This window comes from Lagenorhynchus albirostris, chromosome 12 (assembly GCF_949774975.1).
Source record: "Lagenorhynchus albirostris chromosome 12, mLagAlb1.1, whole genome shotgun sequence".
NCBI classification, from domain to species: domain Eukaryota; kingdom Metazoa; phylum Chordata; class Mammalia; order Artiodactyla; family Delphinidae; genus Lagenorhynchus; species Lagenorhynchus albirostris.
Window position 1 is genome coordinate 20169531 of NC_083106.1, and position 17413 is coordinate 20186943.

The following is a 17413-nucleotide window of genomic DNA, read 5'->3' on the forward strand; positions in this document are numbered from 1 at the left end:
GGCCAACCCATAACTTGACCAATGTCAATCAGTTTGTAGTCAAAACTTTAACTTAGGCCATCAGACACTAGAACTGGTGCCCTTAACTAGTACACCAATATTAGAACATTACAAATATTATATATATAGTTTATAATAGTATGAAAATTAAATACAATATTGTCATTAAAATATAGCAAATAAGGTGTATTTACTAAGATATTAAAGTAATTTCTATGTATATCACAAATGGTTTATTACTTAATAGAGACATGTGAACTCTTTCTAGTTATTATCTTTTCAAAGGAAAAGATAAAATGTAGTCTAATGAAATTAATTCACAAGCAAAACATTATTGTGACAAACAGAAAATAGGATTTGGAATCCTAATCAAAACAGTATTCGTTTATACATAATTAAAGGAGAGAAGATTTCACCATGAAATTCTTCCTGAAACATACCAACAAGGTGTTGCACCAATCCTCGGTCCAGGTGCGAACCCGGCTCCACCCGGCATTAAGGACACAGAGCTTCTCTTCTAAAACAGGCTCACTGCCCTCAATCAAGTTCTGCAGGGCAGCACTACTCTCTGTGATGGTATTTAAATCAGCTTTTCTCTTTTCCAGATCTTTCAGAATATTCTAGAAAATAAAAGTTCCCAGACCTACTTGATCTTTCAGAACATTATAAAAGTTTATACAACCTTCATTTTTAAAAAACTTTTTTTTCACGTATACATGACTCCCTAGATAACTTACACATGTCAAAGGTTCACAAGATTCCACAACTTACTAACATGATGAGAGTTTTAAAGTTTCAAATAAAAATTAAATATTTAATTATGCAAACACCAAAGAATGTAACAAATTTAGATGTGGAAAGGTAATTATTTCATTTATTTTAAGTATAAATTCCATTCCTTACACAACAACAATTATCTTCATCAAAACTCTAGAAATAATGAATCAGCTCCATTTTCAGTAACTACAAGTGGGCAAAGCAGGACTATCCCAGAACTCAAAATTCTAAGATAACTTAACATATTGTTTGTTTATAAGCATTACAAAAAACATTTCATCTTGTACTATACATCATAGGAGAACTAGCACGTCTAAGCTTTGGTTTTACACTTGTCTTAATATGTAAAGCTAATACTCTAGATGGTATTATGATTACTTGATTTTCACATTCATAAGTTTGACCAGGCAAGGTGTGCAGTCAGAGAATTATAAAGAGAATGTTGGGTTCCAAAATTAAAACTACAAAATTCTTTCAATCAAAAAGTAACATGCATATATCTACCCTACTTCTGTTGTACCTTTTTAGAAAAATATTTAAACGAATCATTTCAAGAAGTTCAAATCTACATTTAATCTCACATCATTAAATCACATTTTGAAAGGCATAAAAACTACAAATTCGCAAGTGAGTCAAGGTATAAGGACTCATTTGGCCACATCAATTACTGGTATTTTTATAAAGACACTGAAATATTTCTCTCAAGTGTTCTCCAGCAGGGAGGGGAAAAAACAAAAACAAAACAGAATACCCACAGCCATGCTCTCTGCAGTTAATAAGTTTCTGCATTCCTTCAGTGGCTATGCACTGATTGACTACAGTAGTCTTTAAAAACTATAATAATTAACTACAAGCAATTAAATGTAAACAGTACACACACTATGTTAATAGATTTTATTGTAAAGAAAATGGCTACGTTGAAAATAATGATTTTTAAGCTATGGAATAAAAACACTAAGTTCTAGAATGCAGATGCTATTTAAATTTTGCATTGAAAATAATTTTACATAATATTATAGTGGAAATTCATTAAAATATTTTGAAATATGCATGTTTCTTAAATCTGACAACACAACATTGAAAAAATGGGTGATTATGTTACATACTAATGTTTCATTTGGTTTACTCTAGTGAAGAGAATGTGCTATGAATTCATGATTTGTATATACCATCTTCATTATTTCAAATCTGAAATAAGATTAAATGGGAATTTAAGAGTGAATAGTTATAAGATAACTATTCACTTTCTTATAAGATAAGAAACAAACTTATCATATTTACTGTCTTTACCTTAAAAATGATGAGAATCAACTGAAAAACTAATTGAATTTATGTGAGTGCACAGATTGATGATTAAAAATTAAATATGCAAAAATTGGTATCGCTTATGTACCAACCATAAGAAATTAGTAAAAAAAAAAAAAAGAAAGAAAAGCATACTTCATACATACCAATAAAATAAATATGTAGGTATAAACTTTTTTGCATACATGATAAAGTTTACAAAGAAAAAAACCAAAGCATTATGTAGAGATGTAAGGGAATTTGGAGGGGGAAATGAGACATTCCATATTACTAAAAAGACAAATATAACAAAGATGTCAATTCCCCTCAAAACAAATTTATAAATTCAAGGCAATTCAAATCGAAATTCCTAACAATTTTTCTAAGAATTTGAGAGTAATAATTCTAAAATTCATATGAGTATATACAAAAGAAGAAGCATAAAGTTAGGAAATCCTGTCTTTAACTACATGTTAAAATATAAAGCCACGTAGTTAAACAGTTGAAGAACATTTCAGAGGGTCAGATCAGTGAAGCAGAAAACAAAGCAAAGTAACAGGTAAAAAGAATATATGAATTGAGCTTGTCAAATCAGTGGGGAAAGGATAATTACACAATAAATAGTGCTGAGATAACTGGTAAACTATTTGGAATAAAAGGTTAGAGCCTTACCTCATTATATACACCAAACTAAATTCCAGAAGGATTTAAAGCATTAAAGGTAAAAAGATGAAACTATAAAAGAGCTAGAAGAAAATATAAGTAAATAATTATATAACTTTTGAGTAGAGTTGGCCTTTCTAAGCACTAAAGGCAGAAATAATTTTTTTAAAAAGCATTGTATTATTTAAAAAATATATAATAAGTTTTAAAAAAACATACAAAACAGAAAGGAAACTACAGTGGCAAAGAACAAAATAATTTTGTACCAATACACAACACGCTAAGCATTAAGAACTGTAACAGGTAAAGAGCTCTAAATTAAAAGACCAAGCTGTGATAGAAGCTACAAATGGCCTATAAACTAATGGAAAATGTTCTAATTAAATAATCAAAACATGTTATTTGCCTACCGTTGTCAAAAGTGTAGTTAAAACAAGTAAGTAGGAATTCTCACTCATAGCTGCTGGGTACATTTCTGAAGGACAATTTCATAACAGGTATAAGATGTTAAAATGGATATATCCCTTGACCCAATATTTTTAGAGGGAATTTATCCTCAGGAAGTAATTAAGAATGTATGCTATAATTCAGCCACAAGTATTTTTATTCATCACAGCACTTTTTACAATAGTGAAAATTGGTAATAATTTAAATGGACATGAATGGAGGAATGGGACAATAAAAAATAAAATATACAATGAAATACTATTCCTATCTCCAATGTGTGACACAAAAACACTTGTAGGTAAAGGAAAATGTTAAAGATATAAGGCTTTTCAAGAAGGTCATGAAACACTAGATACAATTCTGTTTTAAATATATACTTGTGCCTGCATGTCTATATGTGCCTATAAAAAACTGAAATGATAACAGGGTATTCTTTGATTAGAGATGATTTTTGCTCCTGTCTTTTTTTTTGTACTACACTATGCAAATGTTATTCAATTTGCTTATGTGACTTATGGTGCTATAAGAAAATAATGGCTTTCAAAGTGTATTGTAGAAAGAAGATAATATTTCCTTGAAAAACTTAAATTTAACAAAAGTAAAGTTTGGTGCCTTTGGTTGGCATTCATCCACCATAACTCATGAATTCCAGTGTTTTTCACTTCCTTTATACATTTCTTTTCGTTTCACACAGCCCATGGCAATTACACTTTTCATGAGCTATTTTCTAAACTGAGAACATTCTTCCTAGTGATTAATATCTTGACTTTCTTACAACAATTATCTCCAAAGAAGCATTCAAATTAAGGAGCTGTATTATCCCACGACCTCATAGCACCTCCTCTTCACTCCCCATAAACTGACACCTGTAGAGAATGTTAAAACTGATACCTGCAGCTTTATACAAAGTTCTGTCACAGGATTAATCATTTATTTTCAGCACTTATCTCTAGTATCCGTGCTTCTTTCTTAGAAAATAAATTCAGGAAAAGAATGCTTCAGTAAAAAGAAAAACTATCAAAAGATAGAACTAGCAAATCAACTCTCTGATCTCTGTGATTTCTAAGTAACTCCAGGGCTAGAGAAAACTCTTGGATCTTTTACTGATTTTTTTGGAAAATTCCGTTCCTATGCTCTTTACACCAGTTAGTTTGCAACAGAAAGATTAGTTACTGGTACAAAAGTTACTATAGAAGAATTAATAAATGAATTCAGCACAATACTTTGTGAAGAATGAATACTCAAAAAATGTCACTGCTTTTGAAGGTGATAATTATAATATTTTCAAGTACCACCTAAGCATAGTGACTACAAAGCCCTCGGTGATGAGCCATGTGAGTTTAACGCTTTCAGAATCAAGATAAAAATATCTTCTGAAAATAGTTGTTTTTAAAATATTCTTATTCATTCTTAGGACAGAGACATGGAAAAAAGATAAGACTATATTTTATATGAAATGGAGAGAAATGACATCTACCCAGATTTCCCTGATCAAAATGCCACAAATTACATGGGCATAATATTGGTGGTTCACCTGAACTACAACTTACTTTAGCCCAGGAAATTTCTGTATCCAAGTCACCAAGCAAACTTTCTGAAGTGGATTTCTGTACCAATTCAGTTTCAGTAACAGAAAGCCATTCAGAGAGAGAAGCAGCCTCTTTCTTCATTTTCCGAGCCAACTGTGATGCTCTTTCTAGATCCTGTTTTCCCTCTGTCACCTTAGAAAAAAAAAAAAAAGAGCACAAGAGAGATCAACATAGTGGGAATGAATCAGAGCACTAACTAAAGACCCAAACAGATTCATATTTAACCCCCAAGACAGACCTAACCTTTATCTCTGGCACCTAGAATCACACTATTCTTACTTTTCTGCAGGGGGGACAATATACTGTAGTAGTTACATGTCAGGCAGCCCTGAGTTTTCACCTTAGCTCTCCACTTACTTCCTAAGAGACCTTGGTGGAGGTTCAGCCCTCAAAAGGTTGCTATGAGTTTTCAGTGAAAAAAAATACATACACGAAGGGCTTGACCCAGTCCCTGCAGCAAAGTTAAGAAATCAATGAATAGTTCCTTTTATTATTTTGAACAGAAGATGCCTTAAAATCCTCTCAATGAGGGATTCTGTTTAAAAAACACACTTAGAAACACACAGATATTCTAGCAATGTGAGGGGGAAATAGCAAGATTTTTTACAATCTTATGTTTTACAATTAACCACTTAACGTAAAATACAGTAAATGGCTATGCAACATAAACTTTTATTATTATTTTGCTCTTACTGCTGTTGACGGAAAGCAAAATGAACTGAACTGACACTTACCAGGCTCTTGATACAGCTCTCATATTGTGCTAACAAATCTACACGTTATACAATAAAACCCTGTGAAAGGCACTATGTTTTCCATTTAACAGAACAGGACAGTGAAGCTTAAAAAGGTTAAGGCCATAACCAGGGTGGCATGACCATCAGATTGAGGCTGGTCTGACCCTTTGCATTACATGATGGTACTCTCAAACTAAAGTCATTCACAACCTAACACTGAGTTGACACTTTAAAGGATGTCACAACACAATACATACAAAAAACATGTTCTTCCTTTCATGTGCACAGATGTATAGGTGATAACATTACCTAAGTAGTACAGTGATAAGTCATGTATGGGAAGAAATTTTTTTAGATGATACAAAATTTCTTAGATATAAAAACCAAATTTTCTTAATAAGTAAAATGGGATTACATTTCTTTTTTACTGGTCCCATAGGTTCAGTTTTACTCTTTGATGTCTCAAGAATTGATTATTATTAAATTCCTTCTTAAAAGTGAAATATTTTTCTATGGAGTTTAATTAAAATTCATGACTCTAAATTAATAGTACTTCAATGCAGACTTCAGGAGACAAATACTTGAATTCTTTTAAAAGATATTATGATACTTATCTGACTTTGACATGCCCAGGCAGCTACACAATTACCATAAAACAATGCTACCAAAGATTTCTGTAAACCAGGAAGAAGATAATTTAAGTTTCAACTTATAACAATTTACGCTCTTCTCAGCCTAATCAATACATTTTAAGATGTACTGCATATTGAATTAGGCCATATCAAGTTGTAAATCTTTTTTTTTCTTTTTTTTGGCCACAGGGCATGTGGGATCCTAGCTTCCTGATCAGGAATCAGGGATCAAACCCATGCCCCCTGCAGTGGAAGTGCAGTCTTAACCTCTGGACCACCACGGAAGTCCCTCAAGTTGTAAATCTTCTACATAACCATTTATCCCTTCTCCCTCTTGAATATGCAACCATTCCCTCTCAATAGGATCATTCCCACCAGGTCTGAAACATACTCAAATGTCTGTCTCTCCGTTTCTCTCTCTCTCTCTCTCTCTCTCTCTCTCTCTCTCTCTCACACACACACACACACACACACACACACACACATTTCCTACTTTGGTTCCACCTCCCCTAACGACTTCCCTCTCTCCTACCTTCCCCATACAAGTTCTCAAAACCATCTCTCACCTCCCACACATACTTCAAGCCATGACATTCTGGCTTCTATCCCCATCACTCCACAGAAATTGTCTTTCCTAAGTTCAGTAATGACCCCAATGGCAACAGATCTAATGGACATTTTTAAGTGGATGTCATATTTAACTTTCAATAATATTCAAAACAGCAGCCTACACTCATTCTCATAATGCCCTCCTTCCTTTGGCTTCCCAGACCTAGCACTTTCCTGGTGCGCTACCACTTCTTGCTGCTTACTGTGGTTCTGTATATATATAAAATATATGGTTGCACAATGTGAATTTTTAAGGTGCATAATATGATAATTTGATACACATACATTGTGAAATGAGTACCACAGTCAAGTTAATTAACACATCCGCCATCTCACAGAGTTATCTTTTTTTTTGTGGTGAGAACACTTAAGATCTACTTTCTTAGCAGATGTCAAGTTTACAATTACGGAAAACAGCATGGCGGCCCCTCAGAAAAATTAATAAAGAACTACCATATGATCCAGCAATTCTACTTCTGGATATATAACAAAGGAAATGAAATCATTATTTTAAGAGATATCTGCACTCCCATATTCGTTGCAGCATTATTCACAATAGCCATTGATAAATGAATGGATAAAGAAAATGTGGTATACATATGTATATAAATATATATGTGTGTGTGTATACACACACACACACACACACACACACATATACACACACATACATATATACTTTAGTTTCTTTTACAAGCTCATCTTCCTCAAATTCCCTTCTAAATGAGGTAATCCCTCAAGACTGAATTCAGGCCCTTTTCTTTTTTCACTACATCCTCTCCCTAAATAATTTCATCATCACTGAAAACTTAACCACCTCTATGCAGATGACTCATAAAATTTATATCTTCAGCGAGCCCAGATATATTCTCCAGACTTGAATAACTTTGTGAATATCTGACATATGCAATTAACTCTCTCAAAGGCACTTAAAATGTCAACATGTCCAGTACTTGCTTATGATTTCTCCACACGGCTGCCTTTCCTTCCAGTGCCCCGTCCCAGTGATGGCACCATGATTTTCCACATGATCAAGCCAGAAACCCATGAGTCATCCTTCATCTCTTGCTCCTGCATCCCCACATCAAATCCTTTACCAAGTCCTGCTCATTTCACTTCCTAAATATGTCTTTAAAAAATCGGCTCATACCATCTCCACTGCTCCAAACTAGTTCAAACACCATCATCTCTCACAAAGAGCGTAACAATGACTTCCAAACTGGTCTTCTCACATCCATTCTTGCCTCTCTGCAATCCACCCTCCAAACTGCAGTGGGTGATCTTTTAAAAAACATATATCTGAGCATGTTTTCTCCCTGCTAAAACCCTGCCATAATTGCTCATTGCTCTTAACACAGAGATTAAAACCTTTACCACAAATTCTAAGATACTGGTCGGATCTGGTCTCATCCCATCTCTCCAACACCATGTTCCCACACTTGCTGTCTCTGCTTTAACCACACAAAAGTACCATGCTGCCTCCTGCCACAGGGCCTTTACACATGCTGTTCCATCAGCCTCGGAAGCTTCTCCACTGGTTTCACCCAGGCTACTCCTATTCATCCTTCGGATCTCAGCTCATGCACCACTTCCTCTAACCCAGACTGGACCAAATCCCCCTTTACATATACTCCTAAAGCACTACATACATTCCTTCATTACACTTCGGGCTGATAATCTGACATTACTTTGCATGGCTACTTGATTAAAGTTTTCTTCTTTTATTTCTCTCAGTTCCATTAGGCAGAGAGATAATATGTTTTTGCTTATCACTGTATCTCTAACTGCCTGTATAACTCCTCACACACAGTAAAGTCCCAATTGTGTTGAATGAGAAAATGACTTAACTCCAAAACCATAATTACAGTTAGAGATCTGTTGTAAAACCAACCACACCAATGCCCAATTAATAAATACAATAATATTTCACAAATAACTTCAGTTGTGTAATATACAAAGAAGTTCTAACATATGTGTTTCAGATGTGCAGTGTATCAAATTGATACACAATGTATCACACCAGTAATCTAATCTTGCAGAAGTGTGGTCCAAATTGCCCAGGAAATGTAGGACTGTTCTTTCTTACTAATCTGAAAATGATCACAAAATTTCAGCTAGTATTTGCTGGGCTTATGTAGAAACTTCGTTAATATTTAATAACCAAAGAAGGGTCTAATGTATTACCTAATACAGCTTTTCAATATTGATGAGAAGGTTTCACTTCCACACATTTTTTATTTGTTTCTTTTTTTGTTTTATTTTGTTTTTGCTTCTCTGGTTTCAGGGCAGAGAGTCTCAGTAAGAGAAGATGTTAAGCCTATTGGATCCAGTTGGTCACTCACAGTAAAGGGCCTAACAACTTCCCCATGAATTCACTAAAATGCCCGAATTATAGATGTTTCTTGAAAGGATTTTAAATCCTGATAGATTAATATGAACTTCCTATCACTATTTATTAAGAGTCCTAATGTTTTTAACATTTCTCAGTAGATTATTCAATCTAGAAATCCAAGGACCAATAACTTGAGTTTATACAGAGACTATTATTTGTAGAGTTTCCTTAGAAGAACTTATGAAAAGTCAGTAGCCATTGAAAACACAGAAATTAACCCGGATTAAATATTAAAAATACATTTCTGTGTAACTATTCATCATTGTAATAGTAACACATACATTTAAAGAAATATAATAAAAATTATTGTCATAAATGAAAACATATATTATTAATGCCATAAAATTCAAATATGCTTTCTCCCAGAAGTGGAATGTTAAGAGGCGGGCAGTGCACTTGCTCTGCTCACCTGGGCACCCAGGTCATTGTAGAGAACCTTCAGAGAAGTCAGCTGCTCATCCATCCCCTTGGGGTTGTCAGTTTGCTGCTTCTGGACAATGTGCCTTCCTGTTTTGATTACAGTCTCCACTTCAAGCTTGACTTCACTCAAAATTTTATAGAGTTTCTTAAAAATAAAGATGACAAATTTTACATATTAGTGAAAACATGCCAGCTGGAACCATTTCAGAACATGGCTTACAAAGATTGACAGCTAAGAACTAACTATGGAGATCAAAGGGCTTTATCTTTCCCAGATCTGGTTCAAAGGATGAGTAAAATGAAATCAAGGCTGTAATGACTTTTTAAAATCAGATAAGAAAACACACTCACAGAGGTTATACTTGTTTTATTAAAAAAGAAAAAAACTCAAACATGTATCTTAAAGGTTTATGAAAGTACTTGATAATACGAACATATTTCCTACATAAAATGGGAAAATGTTAGGACTAAAACCTGAATGTCTAACACTTTTTTTTTAACACTTTTTAAATTACATTTTTTAAAATCCTTAATGCTATTACAAGAAAAAAGGCAACACTGGCTATTTCTGGCTGTTGGCATTTGGAAGTATTAAGATTCATTTTTTTTTCTTACAATTCTCTGAAGTACCAAGTCTACCACAATGAGTACATATTGATTATACAATGAAAAGACATATAAAAACTAAATACATCAAGATGTATATAACCACAGGAAGTCGAAGTTATGTAGGTCAAATTCAGAGCTGCCCTCATCCTTGTTACTTTAAAACTAAAAAGCTGTATTCTGGGCAGGTTCTCTTATCTCTATGCATCATAATCTTGACGTGAAACACCTCATGTGGCACTGTCACATAATAACAGACCATTGGACTAAGTTACACAAAGTCAAGGACAGTGCTTGCTCTGTTGATCTCTATATCTCAGTAAATAAATATTTACATTCATACGTGCACGTGCGCACGTATTATATATAAAAATTCATCCTATTTTTTCATTCTTCCACCCATTCAAGCTTTCAAGTAATCAAACAACCTTCCGTATGCAACAGACATGTGGAGACTGCAATTTTGAAAAGCACAAAGAACTCTTCCCAGACTTTTCTTAGCTTAACTTGTGTCATGTTCAGTTTTTTCATGATTCTTTCCAAGCAGAACACTAGTTCTACGATTGAACATGCTTGGCCACATTATTTTTAAATTTCTATGCAATTGAATTTTAAAGTTCAAGACTAAAACAGTAATAAGGCCTTTTAAATAATTTCTTCTTTTACATTCTAGGTTTAAACTTTGATTTAAAATTTTATTTTCCTAGAGAATGATTTTTTATGCTATAATATTCCTGACATCCATTCTAAGTATAATTTCTTCTTTCACACTTTAGGTTTAAACTTTATAATTTAAAATTTTACTTTCCTTGCGAACACATTTGTCGTACATTGCAATATTCCTGACATCCATTCTAAGTATGGTTCGTCTAGCTAACTCAAATCTATCCTTTAAAATTTAGCTTATTAGTCACATTCTGCCAAAGCCCTCCCTAACTTCATCCTGTGATTAAGATGTATTTTCTTCATTTTTTTGTAGCCATGTTATACACTTGTTTATTCTAGTTTCCTTATCATTACACTGTACTAATTGATTTTACTCTCTGCAGGCTATCTCTCTCCTATCTCTTCTAAATTCCTGGGAGGAAAGGACCACACTTCTAATTTTTTAACCTGTTTTTCATCATTTATTCCTATTCTTAGCACACTTTAGACTGACAATTATTGAACAAACCATGTACATAAGCGCTAGATGAAGCCATATCACTGACGGGAAAACCCACTGGACACATTAACCACCCAACGGCCTCACCATACACTTGTCCAGGTGGGTCTGTATGACATCAGGGTCCACATCCTTCACATCCAGAACATGAAGTTCTGCTTTCACACCATCCAACACACGCTTGCAGTCAAGCATGCGCTGTTCAAAGTTAGCAGGTTTCTGGAAAAGCTGGAACTTTGTGGACACCTCTCGAAGTTTCCTCTGTTTGCAGAAATGAAAATAATAAGCAATTCACATCAGAATGATAATCTTTCTCAGCAGACAATATTAGCATAACACATACTGCTAGAAGGCTGTAAAATAAAGTAACAATAAAAACATTCTTTAAAGGAACTTAGTGAGGTTGCCCAGTCACCTTGGGGGACTGCACAGCCCAGTGTCCTGAATTACTTGACACTCAGTGTCTCAGTCTGAGATAAAATGAAAGGCTAAGCTAGCCTTGCTGGAATTAAAACTGCATTAATTTTCTTATCTGTTTTTAAAACACAATTCAAGAACCTAGAACTCACAATGCCCTTCATCACAAGGTCAGAGTGAAGGTCAGTCTGCATCCCCCATTGAGGGGCTAAGTGGTACTGCATCCCATGCACTCAGCCTGCCCAGTGTACCAGCCATACCAGTACAGATGGAGGCTCTGCGTCAAGGGAAAAACCTATACAAAGCAAACATCTAAATCTAGATTGCTCTCTCTTCTCAACTCAACTAGAAAACTCAGATCCAATAGTTTCCAGTGCACCTTCAACACATCACTCCCATCCAACTCTTTACATCACAGAGAAGACCAAAGACATCCAAGTCGTCAGCTCTTTCTCATTTTCTTTTTATGCCCAACAGGCTGAAAAGTAAAAGGAAGCTGCCCTCCCCCTTCACCTGCAGCACATCCATCTGACTTCCTCCTCTGGCAGTCCGGCCTTCTGGGGAGGTCGGAGGCTGAGAACGTGTGTTTCTTCTCAGCTCCTCTAGGGTTAGCTCATGGGCTGAGATCTCCGCTTGGATTTTCTACAAAGAGATTAGAAAAGGGAGAGAATGTCTGTTTTTTTTTTTTTTAAGTTTCATAGAGTCATACAACAGATAAGAATATATTGACCCCTATCCATGCTTTAATAAGTGTGCGTATAATAATAATATGGGCCACCTGTATCGCAGGACTGCTGTGTGCTGTGCACAAAGGTCTTTGTATTTGTCACTTCAAATGTTCGTCACTTATTTATAAAGAGGGAATTTCCCCAGTTTCATAGCTAAGAAAATTATAATTTTTAAATGGTGATCATTTGCCATTATCTCACATAAAAACCCTGAGAACCCCCAAACCCACATGCTGCCCTGTAAGTAAGGCCGGCCTTTCTCACTCTCGGTTGGGATGGCAGAAGGAGCTGGTGCCCTTGCAGGTGAGGAAACGATTACATATGCTCTCTTTACGACCTTATTGCCCTCACATCCATGGCAATACCTGGGCTTCCTGAGGAACTTGGAAGGCATCTATCCTGTCGGTCAAGTACGTTGTGAGCTGCTTGTCCAACTCCCCTAAGCTCTCCTGCAAGACCTGAAGCATGTGGTTAGTTTCACGCAGGACCTGGAGTTGCTTTTCCAAAGAAATCTGCTTGCTCTCTGCCTACAGGGGGAAAAATTTACCCATTAGTCGCTCAGCACAAATATAAACAGCTGAATATAAGAAAACCCTTATGTTCTAACCACCAAGAAAAGCAACATACTATAAGAGCACTACTTTAAGACTTTGTCCTGCATTATCAAAAAATAATAATTAGCAATGATAAAAGTGAAAAGGTCCTTCTAGTATCTTACGCATCTTGCAGGAAATTACTAATTTTTACTTCTTTCTATATAAAATGACAAAATACAAAAATACCCTTAAGGGCACTATTTTAAGTGAAATAAGAGAGAAGGACAAATGCTGTATGACCTCACTTATATGTGGAATCTAAAAAAAAATCACAAAAACAAAATGTTATATTACATATAATATAATGTTATATTTCAATTATACTTCAATAAAAAGGGAAAAATGTAAAGATTTCCTATGTACCATATTAAAATAAAGGAGAGAATAAAAAAGATGCCATTTATTACAAATTTAGGGTATTTTTAGGACTCAGCAATAAACCTATAAACAAGAATATGAAATATAACAGAAACATCTATGAGTAGAGTGAACATGGAAATCTCTCTTTTTGCAAAGTTTAAAGAAGTTCTACAGATGTGCATAGTGTTGAGCCACTATTGATTGAACTTTTGGGCTAAGTTTGATGCTATTCATGATCTAAACATCAATAGTTATTTTTTAATATGTGTTTGAAAGCTTCTAATATCCACCCAACTCTCCTATAAAAACAGTCTCCTTTCTCTACTTACTGATATGGACATGCATGTTGTGATACATTCTGAGTATGTATCTAAGAGACTATGGTATTTTATAATAGCAGCTTATATCAAACTCTGATGGCTCTAATATTTACTAGGATAATATGAGTCATTATTCTTATATACACCTATAATATGTTCCTTAAAGGAAATTAAATAGTTCATAAGTAGAAACCATCTCAAAGACAAATTTTTAAATCATCGAGTTCTGCCTGCATTATAATATAAGTGTAAGGTCTGCTCTTCCCCACCTAGTATTTCAATGCCCTCAACACCCCTGTTGGTTACCAACTTTTCCCCTCGGTATAAGTTCCTGAGGTCCGCTCCATATCATAAATATCTAATCGACACTCACGCATGGCCTGGTTCTTACCAGGTGACTCAGCTCTTCATATCGACTGTTGAACACCTCCAGTTTCTCACTGATGATATCATCGAGGATCCCTCCATCGATCAGAGTCTGGCCAAGTTCCCGAATCTGGGTGCGATTGTCCGCTGGATGTCGCAAAACAGATTCTAGAGACTGAACAGGGACAGGGGCAAAAAATAATGCATTTACCAAGGCAAAGTGAATCAAGGATTCTAAAAATGTGCGTTTTATTTAAAACCAGTAATTCCATTTTCTAGAAATCTACTTAAGGAACAAGATTAAAAATGATTAATTCAGGGACTTCCCTTGGTGGCGCAGTGGTTAAGAATCCGCCTGCCAATGCAGGGGACACAGGTTCGAGTCCTGGTCCAGGAAGATCCCACATGCCGCAGAGCAACTAAGCCTGTGCGCCACAACTACTGAGCCCTCGTGCCACAACTACTGAAGCCCGCGTGCCTAGAGCCCATGCTCTGCAACAAGAGAAGCCACCACAATGAGAAGCCCACGCACTGCAACGAAGAGTAGCTCCACTCGCTGCAACTAGAGAAAGCCCGCACACAGCAACGAAGACCCAACACAGCCAATAAATAAATAAATAAAATAAAATAAATTTATTTTAAAAAAGATTATTTCACAAAAATGCCCCTCATGGTATTAATAAACACATAAAATTGAGAACTCAGCATGAATGATAATATATGAAATTCCATAAAAATAATTTCAATAATTATTAATTACATGGGAAAATGTTCATGGTATGATACAAAGTTTAAAAGCAAAAAACAATACTATACAAATAAAAGAATTTCAAACTGTTATTGATTATATTACTAAAAAGTTTCTATAGCATATATAAAATTCAAGGCACTGTTTTATATACACACTTTATATATACATAAATTTAACCATATGGCTACATATTATTCCCATATTACAGATAGGAAAACTGAAGCTCAGAGAAGGTAAGTAATTTGCCAACACACACACAGTAAAAAGAAGAGCTAAGATTCTAACTTGGCTCCAAAGACTTGGTGATTCCAAAGCCTTTGATCCAGTTACTATAAAGTACTACCTCCCAGCATATATACATAAAAATAGTAATTCGGAAGAAGAACAATAAAATGTTTTAAAGTGTTGTCTTACACTTTATACTTTTCTCCATTTTCCTTATTTCTAGAATGTACATGTATTAACTCTCATGTTAGGAAAGTATGTGTTTTTAAAATAATCTTTCAAAACATTTTTTAATACTCTGAATCTCTCACTCTGCTATTTTATTTGAGAAATGACATCTTTTCTCCAGAAGAGCATCTGGCTCCTGGAATTTAGGTACCACATTTGACTTATTTCTGACCTTTAATCTACTTAATTACTTAATTACTACATCCTATTCTTACAAGTTTTAAAAGCACAGCTACCATCTTCCTCTTCTTTTTTTTTTTTTAAGAAAATCTATTCTTTTCACACTTTAATCCACTTAAGAAACAGTTATTAAGTTATCATGTGCCACAGGCTGTGCTGGGGAACTAACTAGGGAACAACAAAAAATTCAGGCACATTTCTTGGCCTCAAGGAACTCAAGTTCAGGCTTGGGGACAGGATTCCAGGCCTCCAACACTGCCTTCTCCAGCCTGTCCTCCAATTTTCACATCTGAAGACAACAGAATAGAAGCCACTGTAAACACAGTCGTTGCCGTGTCTAATGAGCAAAAGTAACTTTATGAAGAAACAAGAGAGCACTGTCCTAAAAACATAAGGCAGAGTTTTATCCAGGGACTGGTAAAAACAATCTGGAAAATCACTAGAGCGCTTTATGAAGTCTAAAATGTACTAATTAGCAAACAACCACCTCATAAGGCTGAGTTTAGTGGGTCACCAATAACCCAAATATACATGATGTTATAAATACTTCAGGCAATGGACGAAAACACAAGTTATGCTGAAAACTACCAACGAAGCGAAAGTATTTGCTGGCATAAGGCATTATGTTCCTTGTTTGAATACTCATTCAGCCTCATTGCAACAAAAATAACCACCCAGAACGCGGGCTCCCACCTCCAGGGCTTCGCTGACAGCATCTGTCTTCTCAGGCAGGGCCTCTGTGCTCTTCATCCGCTCTTCCAAAGTGTTTAGCCAGGTAGTCTCAAGATCCAAATAGTGAAGCAGTTCAATCCAACAAGACCAGACCTCCTAAACAGGCAGGGAACAGTTAGACAAGATAAGAAGCCATTTAGAGACACAATGCATCTCTACTGCTGCACATTCTGTCTAGTCAAGAATAATTTCGTTTAGGTACAAGTATAAATGGGCTTTTAGAAACTGATGAAGCTGGTATTTCAAATACGTGAAATCAAATCGAATTCTCCGATTAACTGTATTAGACCAACTGGAGGGAGGTAGCAGACTGCTTCACCAAGATAAATTCCAAGGCTCTGTTTAAATGCCGAAAATAAAACTATATAATTAGTAGAAGAAACCAGGAGGGAAACATTATTCGTTTGTTTTTAAATAGAAAGGTTAAAAAAATACTCAGACTTGCAACGGTTTTTAACAGCTATGTACGAAATTGGTTCCCTGGGTCCACCCTATTCCAGCTCAGAGCTAATGGGTGTAACCATTTGATGCAGACTCTTTCCAACTTTTTTCTAAATTCATATGAACACGTCTATATACGAACAGAGCAACTTTTTACCCAAATTGGAATTTTACTATAATTGCTGCATTAGTTGTAGTCACTTATTTCTCATTCCTGTGGGGAGTTGGGGGGCTGGGGTATGATTCATCCTCCAATTCCTAAGAGCAAAATTACGGGAGAAACAAACCCCATGGGAGGAGCCTATTTGACGGATAAATTTAGAAGACAGAGTTCAGCATGGAGCCTACTGGGTTGGTCCTCTTTCAGATCCACTGACTCAGAGGACACATTCTAGTAGCATACACCCCATGTGAGGAATACTTACCAGGTCAGGGGTCAGCAATTTTTTCTATAAAAGGCCAGAGAGTAAATATTTTAGGTTTTACAGGCCACATCTGGTCTCTGTCACAGATTCTTCTTTATTTTTTCTGTGTGTGTGTGTGTGTGTGTTGCTTTGTTTTTAACAACTCTTTAAAAATTAAAAATATACAAACAATTTTTAGCTCCTGGGCCATACAGAAACAGGCCACAAAACAGATTTGACCCACAGGCTATAATTTGCCGACCCCTGGCTAAGACTAAAAGGGAAAAGAGGTGTCTGGTCCCCCAAATTTCTGTAGGCAGAAAGCAGAATGAGAAATCTACTCA

At 35.3% G+C, this 17413-nt stretch overlaps 1 protein-coding gene across 1 annotated transcript in view; it reads right to left on the minus strand.

Moving 5' to 3' along the window:
- UTRN (utrophin) overlaps nt 1-17413 on the minus strand; it is a 499864-nt gene that overhangs the window by 302542 nt on the left and 179909 nt on the right. Inside the window, exons 29-36 of the mRNA XM_060168281.1 lie at nt 16186-16320; nt 14134-14283; nt 12832-12993; nt 12252-12380; nt 11409-11582; nt 9540-9695; nt 4722-4892; nt 441-620 (exon numbers count right to left, since the gene is read on the minus strand). Of these exons, the coding sequence (XP_060024264.1) occupies nt 441-620; nt 4722-4892; nt 9540-9695; nt 11409-11582; nt 12252-12380; nt 12832-12993; nt 14134-14283; nt 16186-16320 (1257 nt within the window). The remainder of the gene's footprint in view (nt 1-440; nt 621-4721; nt 4893-9539; nt 9696-11408; nt 11583-12251; nt 12381-12831; nt 12994-14133; nt 14284-16185; nt 16321-17413) is intronic.